At 37.3% G+C, this 15,912-nt stretch overlaps 2 protein-coding genes across 6 annotated transcripts in view; one reads left to right on the plus strand and one right to left on the minus strand.

The window, feature by feature from the left end:
• The first annotated feature begins 103 nt into the window (after positions 1–103).
• Positions 104–10,028, plus strand: yars1 (tyrosyl-tRNA synthetase 1). Its single transcript, XM_058753313.1, has 14 exons — positions 104–182; positions 493–560; positions 1,855–2,001; positions 2,097–2,272; positions 2,496–2,625; positions 3,385–3,465; positions 4,493–4,585; positions 4,776–4,911; positions 4,989–5,074; positions 5,659–5,794; positions 8,018–8,118; positions 8,200–8,393; positions 8,501–8,642; positions 9,164–10,028. Exons 2-14 carry the CDS (start codon positions 507–509, stop codon positions 9,272–9,274), a joined length of 1,587 nt encoding a protein of 528 aa, XP_058609296.1. The 5' UTR covers positions 104–182; positions 493–506; the 3' UTR covers positions 9,275–10,028.
• Positions 10,029–10,194: 166 nt separating this feature from the next.
• The window catches only part of kiaa1522 (KIAA1522 ortholog), a 49,396-nt gene continuing 43,678 nt past the window's right edge, over positions 10,195–15,912 (minus strand). For 4 of the 5 annotated variants that reach the window (XM_058753308.1, XM_058753307.1, XM_058753312.1 and 1 more), the window contains 4 exons: positions 15,517–15,643; positions 14,877–14,984; positions 11,124–14,722; positions 10,195–11,029 (listed from right to left, as the gene is read on the minus strand). In XM_058753308.1, coding sequence (XP_058609291.1) covers positions 10,985–11,029; positions 11,124–14,722; positions 14,877–14,984; positions 15,517–15,643 — 3,879 coding nt within the window. In that variant the 3' untranslated portion in view covers positions 10,195–10,984. Of the gene's footprint in view, positions 11,030–11,119; positions 14,723–14,876; positions 14,985–15,516; positions 15,644–15,912 lie in introns of all 5 variants that reach the window. The other variant, XM_058753309.1, reaches the window with a different exon arrangement.

Here is a 15,912-nt window from a genome sequence, read left to right on the forward strand (position 1 = left end):
ATAAACCTAATATATTACACCGATATGTCCAAATATTTTTTATTTTTTATTTTTATACATAAATGAATAAAACTGACTTTAATTCATAGATATAGCTGGGGGACTTTTATTATGAAATACGTGATGAAATCTTTCAACAGGAAAATCCTGTCACCGGCATACACGTTTCTCTGCTACCACTGGTGAGATTTAATGTGAATTTTTATTAAATATCTGAGCTTTTGTCTCCTATTATCACTGACATTTCATGAGGATAGTATTATATTTTACACCTACCTATTTCCTGCTTTGAAGTGTTTCTATCACTTTGGGAAATGGATAAATAAGACAGCTCATCCTCAGAGGTTCATTCATAGCGGACGTCATTTTAACTCAGGGCTGAATGACTGATCCTAAAAATAACAATTTTGACATATGGCTTCTACTAGAACCACAAGTTGAGTTTATCTTCGTGATTTGTCATATAAGCCTGTGATTACTTCATTCGCACAGAAGCAGCAGACATCATGGGAGAGCAGAGTCCTCATGAGAAGTTCAAGCTCATCACCAGGAACCTTCAGGTGAGAAACAGCAGGGAAAGATGTTAAGAGATTCACAAATTCATTGTAACAGCTGAAACACACATTTAACATTCGGAGTGTGTCTGTTAGTGATGCGAAGTCCGATTCATTTCCGCGAACCGGTTCTTTTCGGACAGTTCGGCTCATTGAACCGGTTCAAAAAAACAATGATGTCGCTACGCTTCTCTTTTCTAACAACTCGGTTTCATGTTGTATCAATAAAACATTCAAGTAAACTCAGTTGTGTCGACACATATTGAAACATTCAAATAAAAAGTTGTGTGGACGCATATTGCTTATTATCGCCTTTCATTCACTCAAGTTAATGGTGTCTGTATGGTGTCAATATTGACTAGCCTACAACTTGGAGAAGATTCATAAACGATTCGCACCTACAGCACACATTACAGACATGGAGACACAAACGCGGATGTCTAAAGTATAAAGAAGGAATAAACCAGTCTTATAAACTCGTTGGTTTCGCTTAAACAACTTAAAAATAATCTGCAAGCACAATAAACTGTAGAGTTTTTTTTTTTTTTTAATGTATTTATTTTTAATAAATTTTAATAAAATGTTAATTTATAGTAGTAATCATAATAAGCATATTTCCAGTACGTACATCCTCGGCAAACTTCGACAGTTGGTTTAATCGGCTCATTTGTGACCATGGACCACAAAACCTGTCCTAAGTGTCAATTTTTCGAAATCATCTGAAAGCTGATTAAATAATATTTCCATTGATGTATGGTTTGTTATGAAAGGACAATATTTGGCCAAGATACAACTATTTGAAAAACTGGAATCTGAGGGTGCAAAAAAAAATCTAAATATTGAGAAAATCACCTTTAAATTTGTCCAAATTAAGTTCTTAGCGATGCATATTACTAATCAAAAATGAAGTTTTGATATATTTACGGTAAGAAATTTACAAAATATCTTCATGGAACATGATCTTTACTTAATATCCTAATGATTTTTGGCATAAAAGAAAAATGGATAATTTTGACCCATACAATGTATTTTTGGCTATTGCTACAAATATACCCCAGCGACCTAAGACTGGTTTTGTGGTCCAGGGTCATATTTGAGTCTCATGACACTGGCTCAACCGGTTACTTCCTGAGAACCGGCTCAAAAGAACGATTCGTTCAAGAACCGAACATCACTAATGTCTTTTGTTGTTTTGAAGATATTCATTTAAATGATTTCTGTTACTATGTTTTACATGCACTGTTAATGAGCTGTCTGTTCTGAGGTATCAAAAGACTGTTTCTGCCACTTGTTTTCTCAGGAGGTTCTTGGTGAGGAGAGGTTGAAGGAGATCCTGAAGGAGAGGGAACTGAAGATCTACTGGGGAACAGCAACCACCGGCAAACCCCATGTGGCCTACTTTGTCCCCATGTCAAAGATCGCTGACTTCCTGAAGGCCGGCTGCGAGGTTTGTCTCTGGTGTTCTGTATTGGTTCCAAATTACCTGCAGGACAATTGATCAGGGCACGGGTGTGTATAACTATTGATGTTTCTGTTCTGTAGGTGACCATCCTCTTTGCCGATCTCCATGCCTATCTGGACAACATGAAGGCTCCCTGGGAGCTGCTGGAGCTCAGGGTGCAGTATTATGAGCAGGTCATTAAGGCCATGTTGGAAAGCATTGGAGTTCCCCTTGACAAACTCAAATTTGTCAAAGGCACAAATTTTCAGCTCAGCAGGTAACCGTACTTTTTATTTAAATACTGTGGCTATGATTTCAAACAATTACATAGGATGGTAATTGACCAAATGGTTGTTAGTAAGTGGTTTTACAGATTAAGAAGAGATATGTTTTGTTGTGTTGTCAAACATGTTTTTCTTACCATGAATATAAAGATGATGTTTGTGGTTGTTATTTCTTTAAGAAGGCGGCAAATGCTTTGTGTGGTTGATTTATTATAGAGAGTACACTCTGGATGTTTACCGACTGTCATCCATGGTCACTGAACATGATGCCAAGAAAGCAGGTGCTGAGGTGGTCAAACAGGTTGAGCATCCTCTTCTGAGTGGCCTGCTGTATCCTGGACTACAGGTATGCAGATCATCTTCTGCTAACATTTTCCTTATCTTTGTGGTCTTCTAGAAGGGTGTTCTATAAAAATGTGAACATGGAGTCTGTTTTCAAAACTTACTTATTTTTTCATATTGGTGCAAATGCAAATATACGTCCCATTAAAATTATGCTGCTTGTTATGTATTTCTACACTACTGTTCACAAGTTTGGAACCAGTATTTATTTTTTTAAAGTAATTAATACTTTCATTCAGCAAGGGTGCATTGAATTGATCAAACGTAACAGGAAAGACCGTTATATTATTTGAAAAAGTTTTTTTTTTTTTTTTTCTGACTCTCTTTTTTGTTCTTTTAAATGTAATATTCTTCCACAAAATATGAAGCAGCACAACTGTTTTCAACATTATAATAAGAAATGTTTCTTGAGCAGCGAATCAGCATATTAGAATGATTTCTGAACGATCATTTTAAAATAGAAAAGGTATAATAATATTTCACTATATTACTGGTTTAACTGTAATATAATATTTTTTTTAATAAATGCAGCCTTTGTGAGCATTAAACCAAACAAAACAAAAAAACATCCTACTGACTCTAAACTTTTAAACAGTAGTGTATGGTTACTGTATGCTTACCAGTACTTCTTAGTACTTGATTCATTTATTGAAACCTAAATTTCTGGACTGGATGATTTTATTTTTTATTTTTTTGTTCTGTTCTATATTCTAATTTGCTGCTTATTCCAGACACTGTGACATTTGTTTTTCATTTCTATCAGGCACTGGATGAGGAATACTTAAAAGTAGATGCTCAGTTCGGTGGTGTGGACCAAAGAAAGATCTTCACATTAGCAGAGAAGGTACGTTTTTACATATTTCTTATTCCATACGATGTTTTTAAACTTAATGTTTACCTATACAGTACTGTGTAAAAGTCTTAGGCACAATAGATGCTTCTCAAAAAGTAAGATCTTCATTAATCTTTGGAATACAAATTAAGATATTTTTGATAAAATCTGAGAGCTCTCTGACCCTCCCATAGACAGCAAGGGTCCTAACACGATCAAGGTCCAGAAACGTAGTAAGGACATCGGTAAAATAGTCCATGTGACATCAGGGGTTCAACCATAATTTTAGGAAGCTACGAGAATACTTTTTGTGTGCAAAGAAAACAAAAATGGAGATTTTATTCAACAACTCTCCTCCTCCTCATCCCGTCTGCAGTGGTGTGCCACCATTGTGGAGAGAGTATCACGACGCATGCGTCTGCTCCGCATCATGTAATCAGCGCATGGTGCCTCTGCTTACGTTAACACGCACATGCGTTGATTACATGATGCGGAGCAGACGCATGCGTCTTGATGCATTCACCACATGCCACAGCATACAGAATGAGGAGGAAAAGAATTGTTGAATGAAGTCGTTATTTATTTTTGTTTTCTTTGCACACAAAGTATTCTCGTAGCTTTGTAAAATTATGGTTGGACCCCTGATGTCACATGGACTATTTTACTGATGTCCTTACTACGTTTCTGGACCTTGATCGTGTTAATTACATTGCTGTCTATGGAGGGTCAGAGAGCTTTCAGATTTGATCAAAAATATCTTAATTTTTGTTCCGAAGATGAACGAAGGTCTTACGGGTTTGGAACGACATGAGGGTGAGTAATTAATGACAGAATTTTCGTTTTTGGGTGAACTATCCCTTTAAATGTTATTGTGAAGCATCGAATGCAATGAGTTGACAGAATAATATGTGAATCAAGCTTTCGTTGTGATATTGTACTGATTTGATGACTCTGTCCTGATCCCAATAAATATGTGAATGGGTATGTTTGCTAGATATATTTTGTTTTGAAGAATTGTTGTTTTCTCTTCTTTTTGCAGTATCTGCCCTCTCTTGGGTACACCAAACGTATCCACATGATGAACCCAATGGTGCCTGGACTGACGGGGGGCAAGATGAGCTCCTCTGAGGAGGTATATTACCATCTACACCTTCAAAGATTTAAAGAATGCTGCAAGATAAAGATTTACAATCACATTCTTTGATTAATGTAAAGAATCCTATTGATTCTGTGGGATGGGATAATGGCTTATGCTTATGCTGTCCAGGTGTCGGGTTGATACACTAAGATTCATCATTCTCAAACTTTCATATCTGCTACAGGAATCCAAGATTGACCTGCTGGATAAGAACCAAGAGGTGAAGAAGAAGTTAAAGAAAGCCTTCTGTGAGCCTGGAAATGTGGAGAATAATGGTGTTCTGTCCTTTGTCAAACATGTGCTTTTCCCTCTGCACTCAGGTGAGTTCAGGCAAAAAAAATTAAATTGGGAAATGTAAACCTCTAGTGAAGTGCTCAATGATGTGTTCTGTTTTCAGAGTTTGTGATCAAAAGAGATCCAAAGTGGGGAGGCAACAAAGTCTACACAGACTATGAGGAAGTTGAGAAGGACTTTGCTGCAGAGGTATCTAAATAATATTTATATTTACTCAAAGGGATACTTCACCCAAAAATGAAAATTCTGTCATTAATTACTCCCCCTCATGTCATTCCAAACCCGTAAAACCTTCATTCATCTTTGCAACACAAATTAAGATAATTTTTGGTGCAATCCAAGAGTTTTCTGACCCTCTATAGACAGCAACACAACTAACACGTTCAAGGCCCAGAAAAGTTCACGACAGTACCATGGCACATGTGAAGTCTGACACGGAAGAGAAGAAATTGTTGAATGAAGTCCTTATTTTTGTTTTCATTGTGCACAAAAGTATTCTCATAGCTTCATAAAATTAAGGTTTAACTACTGATGTCACATGGACTATTTTAACGATGTTCTTACTGACTTTCTGGGCCTTGAACGTGTCAGTTGTGCTGCTGTCTATGCAGGGTCAGAAAGCTCTTGGATTTCATCAAAAATATCTTAATTTGTGTTTCGAAGATCCTACGGCTTTGGAACAACATCAGAACTATCCCTTTAATGTACAAATGATATGTTCATATAAATTGAGTTGAGCATCATATGTTAACCCCTGCACTGCTTACCTGCAGCAAATCCATCCTGGTGACTTGAAGGCTTCAGTAGAGTTGGCTCTTAACAAACTGTTGGACCCCATCAGAAAGAAGTTTGAGACCCCAGAGTTGAAGAAACTGACAGCATCAGCTTACCCAGATCCCTCCAAAAACAGTGAGTGAAAATACACAACAATATCTAAAATCATGTTGAGTGAGTTATTCAAAAAGTAATCAATTTTTATAACTAATTACATCATCAATATTGTATTTAAATTACTTTACTAATTACTCTGTCTGAAAAGTAACTATAGTTACTCAATAAGTAACTTAATTATTCAAATTGCTAATTAGGCTACATCTTAAAATCCCTATAAACCTTAATAGAAATTAAACTCTTTATTCTTTCAATTTGAGTCAAACATAGAATAGTTTAGCCTTTTAGCTTTAAAACAACTGTAATACTTAAACATTTTTATAAAAAATTTAACCTTCTTTGGTTAACAAATAAAAATACTCTGAATAACAAAAAAGCTTAAGAAAAGTTAAACAATACATTTCAGTTTGGCAAGATGTTCAGGAGAAAAGCCCAACTAGTAAAATCCGTACAGGTTTATGTAAAAGTAACACATTATCTAATGTAGGTACTGTAAGAATAAATTACATAAATGATCTTCTCTGCTGAATAAAGCCGTGTCAGATCGCGCTGCTCTTCTGAGGTAAATTACTCATAGCAGGACTTCTTTCAAAAACGATGAAAATTAGATTTATTTATTTTTTGTATCTAGATGAGGGTGATTGTGCGCAGGTGACTGCATATAATGAGCTCAGATATGGGAAAGACTGACCTAGTTTTAGTTTCATATGGATTACATAATCAGATAATATTCATTTTCAATTTGAATTTGTTCATTTAAAAGTAGACACACAAGCTTATTTCTCATGTCTCTGTGTCAAATATTCGCTGAGTTTGTGATGCGTAGAAAGTTGTTCACGGAGACCTAGACGGCAGAAAGTGCACCCTGTTTGTATTGTTTATTTTGCAAAAGCACAATGTTTTGTTGTTTATTGTCAGTAGGGATGTAACGATTCACTCAACTCACGATTCGATTTGCGATTTTGATTTCACGATTCATGATTTTTTTTTTTAAGAAAATTAGATTTAAGACAAATTATAAATTAAATATGTTCTTTTATTATTGCTTGGACAAAATGCTGCACGTTTCTTTGTGAAATTGAAATATAACACTATAATAATATACTAATATAGCACTGGCATATTATTGCTCTTTTGTTGGTTTTGATTGCTTCTATTGTCCTCATTTGTAAGTCACTTTGGATAAAAGCGTCTGCTAAATAACAAAATGTAAATATAATGTAAATGTAAATAACAACTAAACTGAAATTTTAAAACAAGCCCCAAATCAAATAAAATAAGTAACATAAATAAAAGAAATCTCTTCATAAAAACTAAATAAGGCTTTGTCTGTGCTCTTTCCATTTAAAATTAGAGGCAACCACTGCATTTTAATCATGATCCAAACAAAGATGCTGCATACATGCAGCAGGAACAGTTTTTAATCTAAATTAGACTGTATAATTTCGAAATTTGAAGCAAAAACAGAATGGTATGACTTCAGTTTTGTGAAATTATACATAGAAACAGCAGACGAGCTGAATGAGACGCAGATTCACTCTCTGCCAGCAGGCGGCACTTTAAGCGTTTCCTTGGTTTCCGCTGTAAACAAAGCAGCGCTGCACTTATGAACTTTAATATGCATTATACAGAGGCAAGATGAGAAGAAAAATACCATCTAAACTTTTCTAAAGACAGTAAGTTCCCCTCAGACATGCATTCATATAAACTACCCTAATTGAATCGCGATTTGTTTCGCATCTCAACCGATTTGAATCGTCACATATTTGAATCGATTTTCAACCGGCTCGCGGTTAATCGTTACATCCCTAATTGTCAGTGTACACAAATAAAAGTTGGCCCTTTTTTTAGATTTGATTGATTTAAGGTTTCTCTGTGAATCAGGAAAAACTGAAAGTGAATGTGCTGGCGTGCAGACGCTGCATTCAATTTTATCTTTAGACGGTAAATTTAGATTTCAAATTCAATAATGATTTTAGAACTGTTGAAATTATTTACTGTATGTAACGCAAGTACTTTAGAACTAACTGTAATTAAATGACCTAAAAATGAGCAGTAATCCCTTACTTTACTTTTTCAGTGGATAAGTAATTTACACCCAAGTTGTGTTACACCCAACACTGGTTTGGACTTAATCAATGACACTTAACAGTGCTGCTTCAAGTTCTAGTTTGAGTTTTAGGACTAGGATGAATTTGCACATCCATTTACACATATGTTGAAATTGTCATTGCTTAACAGAAGGAGGAGTGAAGGGAAACCCTAAACAAACCGTAGATGAAGAGGAGGTCATCCCATCTAGATTGGACATCAGAGTTGGCAAAATCATCAGTGTAGAAAAGGTAGAGAAAGCCAGCTATAATTTTATGATTATTTTTTCGAGTAAAAGGATGTTTAAAAAACCTTGTTTCTTGACCTGTTAGCATCCAGATGCAGACTCACTGTATTTAGAGAAGATTGATGTGGGTGAGGAACAGCCACGGACTGTAGTGAGTGGACTGGTGGCCTACCTCTCGCAGGAGCAGCTTCAGGATCGTCTTGTTGTGTTGTTATGCAACCTAAAGCCCCAGAAGATGAGGGGGATTGAATCTCAAGCCATGCTGCTCTGTGCTTCAATGTTAGTAGGACTGATACACCCTAATTCAACCATTTCATTCAATCAGCTAAGTTCTTATAGTAAAAATCCTCTTGATTTTTGATCTTTCTAAATGTGATGGTCTTCAGTGAGGGAGAGCCCAGGAAAGTGGAGCCTTTGGATCCACCAGAAGGATCAGCACCTGGAGACCGTGTTTATGTAGAAGGATATGAATCAGGCAAACCAGATGATGAATTGAAACCAAAGAAAAAGGTTTTTGAAAAGTTGCAGGTATGTGAGTTTTATATCTTTGTACTTAAAGATTCATATGTCACCCTGGACCACAAAACCAGTCTTAAGTCGCTGGGGTATATTTGTAGCAATAGCCAAAAATTCATTGTATGGGACAAAATTATAAATTTTTATTTTATGCCAAAAATCATTAGGATATTAAGTAAAGACCATGTTCCATGGAGATAGTTTGTACATTTCTTACTGTAAATATATCAAAACCTAATTTTTGATTAGTAATATGCATTTCTAAGAACTTCATTTGGCTATTTTCTCAATATTTCGATTTTCTTTTTTTTGCACTCTCAGATTCCAGATTTCCAAATAGTTGCATCTCGGCCAAATATTGTCTGATCCTAACAAACCATACATCAATGGAATGATGATTATACATCAGATGATGTATAAATCTCAATTTCGAAAAATTGACACTTAAGACTGGTTTTGTGGTCCAGGGTCACATATTAAAGTATCACTGTGTCTTAATCTTGTTTGTATGTTTATTTGTCTGATCTCTTCAGGTGGATCTGAAGATCTCAGGCGAGTGTGTTGCACAATGGAAAGTGCAAAATCTGATGACCAAACTAGGACAGATCACCTGTAAAACACTGAAGGGTGGAAATATTAGCTAGTTGTATTCACCATTTCTTTCAAAATCCTCAAAGCTAGAGTTTCCATGATAGCCCCCTATCCCTGTGTCTAATTGGCTTATAATGCCATTATTTAATTTCAGTTGTCCCATTCAGCCATATCAACCTGTGAATAATCTAATAGCACATGATTACTGCAACAAAATACATATGGGTATCGTCTGTGCTTTACATTGCATGTATTGCCATCCAGGATGTTTTACACAAAGTACTGCAGTAAATAATGTCATGCTCATTTGTTTGAATGACAAATGAAAACTCTTGGAGGAGTTCATCAGTTATCCTTAAACTCAGGTCCTCCTGTTATGCCATGTCTGGAACTAGAGCATTGCTTACAATGATCATTCTCCAGTCTGACAATGTTCAAAGTTTTTAATCATCCGTGGAAACGGTTCAGACATGGACAGTCCATGTACTCCATAAACTGTTGTGGATACATATTTTAGCATTAGTTAGGTTACTTCACAGAGAAACATATGGAAATATGGAATTTCATCTAATAAAATATTCAGATCTCATCTGATGTTAGTCAAATTCATTGAAATAAACAACAATGATTCATAACCATTTCCTATATGTCTTGATGGAAATGCTTTTGAAAGTACCTTTACGGTTTGATCTGCTGAAAAGAGATATTTAAATATACGAACCTGACAAATGTTTGGGAGCCTATTTTAAAACCTCACCATATGAGCAATAAAATGTAATGCTTGATTAAAGATTATGGAAACTATAATTCACTTATGTATTGTGTTGTACAATAGAAAAAAAAGTGTTGTAGTAGATTTACCAGATAACATCATATAGTGGTATGGAGGGCTTATACAGTATATGATGTTACGAATGTATGGCTGTCGGTAATGTTGAAAAGCACATGGAAGTTAAAAAGAGTCAAAACAAGGTAAATCTATAAATATCTTTAATACATATTTATTTTTAAAACAGTGTAGTAATTCTGTTCACTCCTCCCTTAAAGTAAATAGCTACTAAAGTATTTGTATATGTATATTTTTACATCAATTTTAGAAGGACCATCAGTCAATACTCTTACCTGTTTGCTGGTTTAAAAAGAAATGCAGCATTTAGCTTACAAAGTGCTTTAATCTAATGAAAAGTAAATACGTAAACGTGTATATGTTCAGCTATAGTCAGCATACTGCAAAATTCATAAAGGTAACATGGTTCTGTACATGTATAATTACACATTTGCTGAAAGCAAATTCTGAAAGTTGATTGCAGTAGCACTAAAACTTTCAAAACTGTTAGTAGAATTTCATTAAAAGCTAGTAATCAATCTGTGTGCTTGGACATATTTGTATATGTCAAAAAAAACAGTTATAACAGGTTTAGACTTGTTTTGCGCCAAGCAGTGATTACTACCACTAGTGACCACTAGATGTCAGTTCAGTCTTGCAGTCATTAGCTATTTTAAGTCCACAATAAACTAAAAGTGACTTTTCCCAGAGCAGACAAACTCATTTAGAAAAATACTTAAAAGCTGTAATAAAGCTATTGTATAAAACAGATTGGGGAAAAGCTTTTTGCATACATTTGAAGGCCATTTCTCCAGGCTAAGGCTTTTAAGACAGCTGTGGTATCCATGGATCCTTGAACAAGATCTATCTTGGGCTTTCATCACTTGCTTTGTCCTCTTGGTTTTCCCATACTGTGACTTAACAGTCCAATCAAAACTCAACTCGTGTGTCCTGACTCTTCAACATGCAGTCTCTGTACTTCCTGAAAAAGAAATATAATTATAATGATCATTTGCATGGTTCTGTCTGTATTTCATGCACAAACTAAAATAACCAGTGAATGCTTCTTTACTTGCTTGCTTCTGGTTTCCTAATGATTGTGCTCGCTGACCAGCAGGATGCACTTGATCACTTTGCCCATTAACTTCAACCCTCGTTAATTGTTTATTTGTCAAGATCTCAGTCTTATCTGGTGTTGCATTCTCTGTCTTATTGGGATGATTTGTTCCATGCACTGGTTTCTTAGCAACAGGTGGCGGCACCTTAATTGGCTTTTTTGTTCCATTTGTAACCATTGTCTTGGCTTGGTCAGAAACCTGCATTATCTCAGCTGCAAGACTTTGTTTGAGGCTTGCTTGTACCTCAGGAGAAGTAGACGTTTCAATGACAACTTTCTTTGTGCTTTTTGAGAAGATAAAGCTGGCTGTAGATGCAGGGGACTTGTGTAAGTCACAGCCGTCTGGTGTTTTAGGGGATGGCACAGGTGAACTAGCACTACTATTTGAGGAAAAGCGTAGATTGAGCATTGCAGGTACTCCACTGGAGGACATTGCAGCAGTCTTCATACGTATGGCCTCTTGAAGACGCATGGATGGAACTGTGGCTGGAGCAGGAGATGACTTAGCAGGTGAGTTGGACTTCAAGGTCAAGGATTTGCGAATAGGTTTTTGTGGCGTTGCTTGACTAGTAATACCGTGATCCTCATTTGTTGTGGCCTCAGTGCTTGGTTTGGTATCATTAACTTGATCTTCACCTACATTTACAGATCTTAGTCGAACCATCTGAAGCAAGGAAGGTGTGACGAGGGGAATGTTGGCATCCTCCTTTGGAATAGGTGTGCTTTTGTGACGACAAAGCAGGTCTTTGCTCCGGCTGTCTTTGTTTATGAGGCTCAGTTGCCTTCGGAAGTTAACAGTGGATTGGTCTTCCACTGGCAGTGGAGGTGCAAGTGGCACGTTAGTGGAATCTGCTTGGGTATCAAGTGATGTTTGCTCTGATGAATCTTGTGCTGACAAAGTTGGCATTTCCTCCCCTTGTACAAGTTCATCTGGTAAAAGAGAGGACATTTTTGTAGGAGCTACAGTTTCCATGCCACCTTCGTCCACAGAGAAGTGTGAGACATTGTTACAAGGCTTATCTTGCCTGCCTTCCATTTCATTTTGTACAGTTCTTGTTGGCAGAATGGTCTGTATTTTGGAGTCTTGGTCTGGACTGCTAGCCATATCTGAGGCGTTAGATGACCTCAATTCTATATTGTCTTGCTGTTCACAGGACTCTTCGTGGCAGTCGACAGATACCTCCGAAAGGGGTTCATGGATGAACGAGGGAGGTGGTGGGGGGAAGTCAAGTTCATCTTGTTCCTCAAACATCAAGTCAGTTGATTCTTCCATTGGTGGCGGTGGTGGAGGCCAAGAAGACTCCAGGAGAGTCACCTGTTCCTCTGTGTCTTGCTTCTGTTCCTCTTCATCAGATGGTGGTATAGACCCTGAGAAGGCTGACGTCTTTTTAGTAGGCGGTGGTGGAGGGTGGTGTTCTGGAGGTGGAGAAGGAGGAGGAGAAATGCCATTGACCTCAGGTTTTTCTATGCCGAGAGTTTGCAATTGTTTATGATTGAGAAGGTCCTTAACAATGCAGTTTCCTTTGTTCTCCTCACTGGTTTCTTCATTTCTTGTGGTGCATGTTGTGATCACAATTTCAGGACTTGTTTTGACTTCACAGTTTGGTTGTGACAGCATACTTTGATCAACTTTGATAGTTGGTACCGTTGTTGTAGGGAGTATTTGGTTTCCTTTTTCCTTTTGATCCTCTACAGTTCTCTGATCTTGTGTATGAACGTTCTGGTTGACCTCTGTAGGGATCTTTGTACTTTTAAGTTCATTTAGCACATTGTTTAATGTTGAACTTTCATTATGCCTCAAATATGGGGGTTCTGTCATCATTTGTTCATGCAGTTGTGATGACATGGACTCATTTTGTTCTTTTATAGCTTCTTTGTTCTCCAGTTGGGTACCTGACTTCACTTCTTCTGTTGTCTGTATCTTTGGGTTCATTTGTTCAGTGATTTGTATGGCATTTGTGTTTTGATTTTTACCTATTAATGACTCTTTTTGCTGTTTTTGAAGCTGATGTAACCTATGGGGGTTTGGACCTGGGCCACATAATAGTTCAATTGTGCGTTTATTGTGAATCCAGGTATCAGGGGGTGGGGGAGATGGGGCTTTTACCTTGGGTGGAGGGGGAATGTTGAACAGTTCCCTAAGGGGAATAGTTGGATGTGTCAGTGTCACCTTGTTTTTCACTGTTGTAACAGGTGGGGAACACTTTAAAGGCTCTGATGGAGTGGTGTTGGTTTGAATGTCATGATGTGCCGTGTCTGATGTGACTGAAGATAGAGATGTCATTGATGAAGAGACTGAAACCACCGGCGAGGTCCGTACACATGTTCTCTCAGGCTTTGAAGGCTTAACTCTTCTCTTTCCAGGTGAGGAGGGACTGACCTCTTTAGGGGAATGCGTAGGTGTCCCACTTTGGCTTGAGTATCCACTCGAAGGAGACAAAGTCCTATCAAATTTGTTTTCACCAGATTCTTCTCCAGTTTTCTGTGGGGATGAGTTACCTGATCTGACATGACTTCTAGTAAAAGCTTGATGAGGACTAAGTGGGCTGCATTCTCTTGATGAGCTGAGCAGAGAAGAGTGGACTGAACTCTTCTCATTATTGGTGGACTCATGGTCTTTTGCACTTCTAAGTTCTCTACCTGTTTGCCCATCATCTGGGGCCATATTTTTTATGTCTACTAGTTCCCTTGATCTCCGCTTAAGTTTTTCATGGTGCAGGGAATAGGTTCTCTGAGGTGGTGCTGGTGGCAATTTTGTCTTCATTACAGAGAGATTGCGAGAGAATGAATGGCTGTTTCTGACTTTTTCCCCTGCTTCACCCATCTCTCTGTGGTCTAGTCTGTGATTTGTACCATTACTGTTAGAGCTTTTACAACTGCTTGAGCTTGTAATACTTTCGTCCTTTGGGATTAAATCTGAAACTTCTTTGGTGCTGTCAGCAACAAATGTTGGCAGACACTTTGCTTTTGAAGAGATTGTGGAGGAGTTGGAGACAATCGTCTCAGATGATTGTGAATGGCTCCTGTTGGGGCTAGCGGTAGTTGGATCTTGATTTGTGCCACCTCCAGATCGTGAAGAAGCTGGACTAGCTGATGCTAAACTACTCTTGCTAACCGTACTTGTACTGCGCCGGCTGTGATCATGATTAATTTCAATGATGTCTATTGCAGCAGGCAGAATTGCGTTTGGAATAATCTTAGATAAATAAGTTGCCTGTGGTGAAATAGACATAACAGGACCTTGAGGCTCATGCAGGAAAGAGGATGTGGTCATCCATGGCACAGCAAGAGACTTTGGCCTCTGTGTAGGGCATGCTCCTATCCCAAGCTTTCGGTTCAACTCATCTTGGTAGACAGAATGGATGTGGTTTATTAGAAACTCCTCATCTCTTGATGTCTGAAGAACCTCAATGTTCTGCAGGTGCACACGAGCCCCTTCATGATTTACTGAAGGAAGCTCTCCATCAATTGTTGGGATGACAACTCTGCCAGAGAACTCATCTTCACTGTCATGGTCTCCATTTGGACGCTGCTGCAGTATAGTTCCTCTTGCCATATCTTTAATAGAAATAAAACAAAGTAATGTCATTTTTCTGTTTTAGGCAGAACAGTTTGTGTAATCTCATATATTTGTCATTGCCGTTTTAAGGTATGTCATGCTCAAAAAAACTGTTTTTTCCTTAATATTTGAAAATAACATAGTTTTACATGCCCAGTTCTCTTTGGACTTGCTGTGGTATGCCCATTATAGTTGTTCTTCTACTTCTCCTCTTGGTCTTGTCCAGTCGTTTAACTGGGTTCAAGGGCTTAAATGTGGAACCTAAAGGGAGTGGTACAACATACAGATATTGAATACAAAGAAAAAAATATCATGAGGTTTTCTTCAGGTTTTGTTTTGTTATTACAAATTCAATATCAAGTTATACTCAAGAGTGATGGCTTCACTACATTAAAGGCAATTCATTTTCTGTCATTAATTAATGTCACATAACGATGTCCTTGCTACCTTTCTGGGTCTTGGTATTTACTACAGAAAGCTCTTGGATTTCATCAAAAATATCTTAATTTGTGTTCCGAAGATGAACAAAGGTCTTACAGGTTTGGAACGACATGAGGGTGAGTGAATTAATGACAATTAAAAAACATTTGGTGAACTAACAAACACGTTTTTTATTTAATCAAATGTATGACTTTGTGTTTGCATTGCCCCACTACAATGCAGATTATAATGGTGGCAAATCAGTGCACTGTTAAACCTGAAAAAGCTTTAAAGGGAAAAAAACGAAAGAGGTAGTATGTGCCACTAAGCATTGTTTATTTGTAGACCTTCTTAGTAAGTCAGCTTTGTATACCTTGACGTGTAAGCACTGGACGTGAGGAGACTGCTGAGACAGTTGACACTGAAATGACGGAGTGTCCAGCAGTGCTATCAGTCTCAAGTGATTCATCTCTTTCTTTTGAGCTTGTATCTTCCTCTGGCTGTGGGGAATTGGAGGTCATCAGTAAATTGTAAGTGATCCAATAAAGGTTCAGTTTATGCATATATGTTTTCATTTGAAAGAGTTAAGTGATTGAATGAATAGGATACAAGACAGGGCTTGCATTAAGTTGCCAAAAAGAGAAAAGAAAAACCTCTTAGCGGTAACTCCCTTAACTAAAGCTTATCCTAAGGGGTTTGTAGGAACCAGGCCCTAAAAATTTAAGTAATTAAAGTTTGATGACTTTGTTTTAATGATTTTATTTGTTAG

Source organism: Onychostoma macrolepis, chromosome 19 (assembly GCF_012432095.1).
Source record: "Onychostoma macrolepis isolate SWU-2019 chromosome 19, ASM1243209v1, whole genome shotgun sequence".
Taxonomy (NCBI): Eukaryota; Metazoa; Chordata; class Actinopteri; order Cypriniformes; family Cyprinidae; genus Onychostoma; species Onychostoma macrolepis.

What these genes read in the sequence shown, in the direction of transcription:
- yars1 (XM_058753313.1), top strand. Translation starts at nt 507, where the DNA reads ATGGGAGAGCAGAGTCCTCATGAGAAGTTCAAGCTCATCACCAGGAAC. An exon ending in ATGCTGCTCTGTGCTTCAAT is followed by an intron (nt 8,394 to 8,500) that starts GTTAGTAGGACT and finishes GATGGTCTTCAG; the next exon opens with TGAGGGAGAGCCCAGGAAAG. An exon ending in AGGTTTTTGAAAAGTTGCAG is followed by an intron (nt 8,643 to 9,163) that starts GTATGTGAGTTT and finishes TGATCTCTTCAG; the next exon opens with GTGGATCTGAAGATCTCAGG.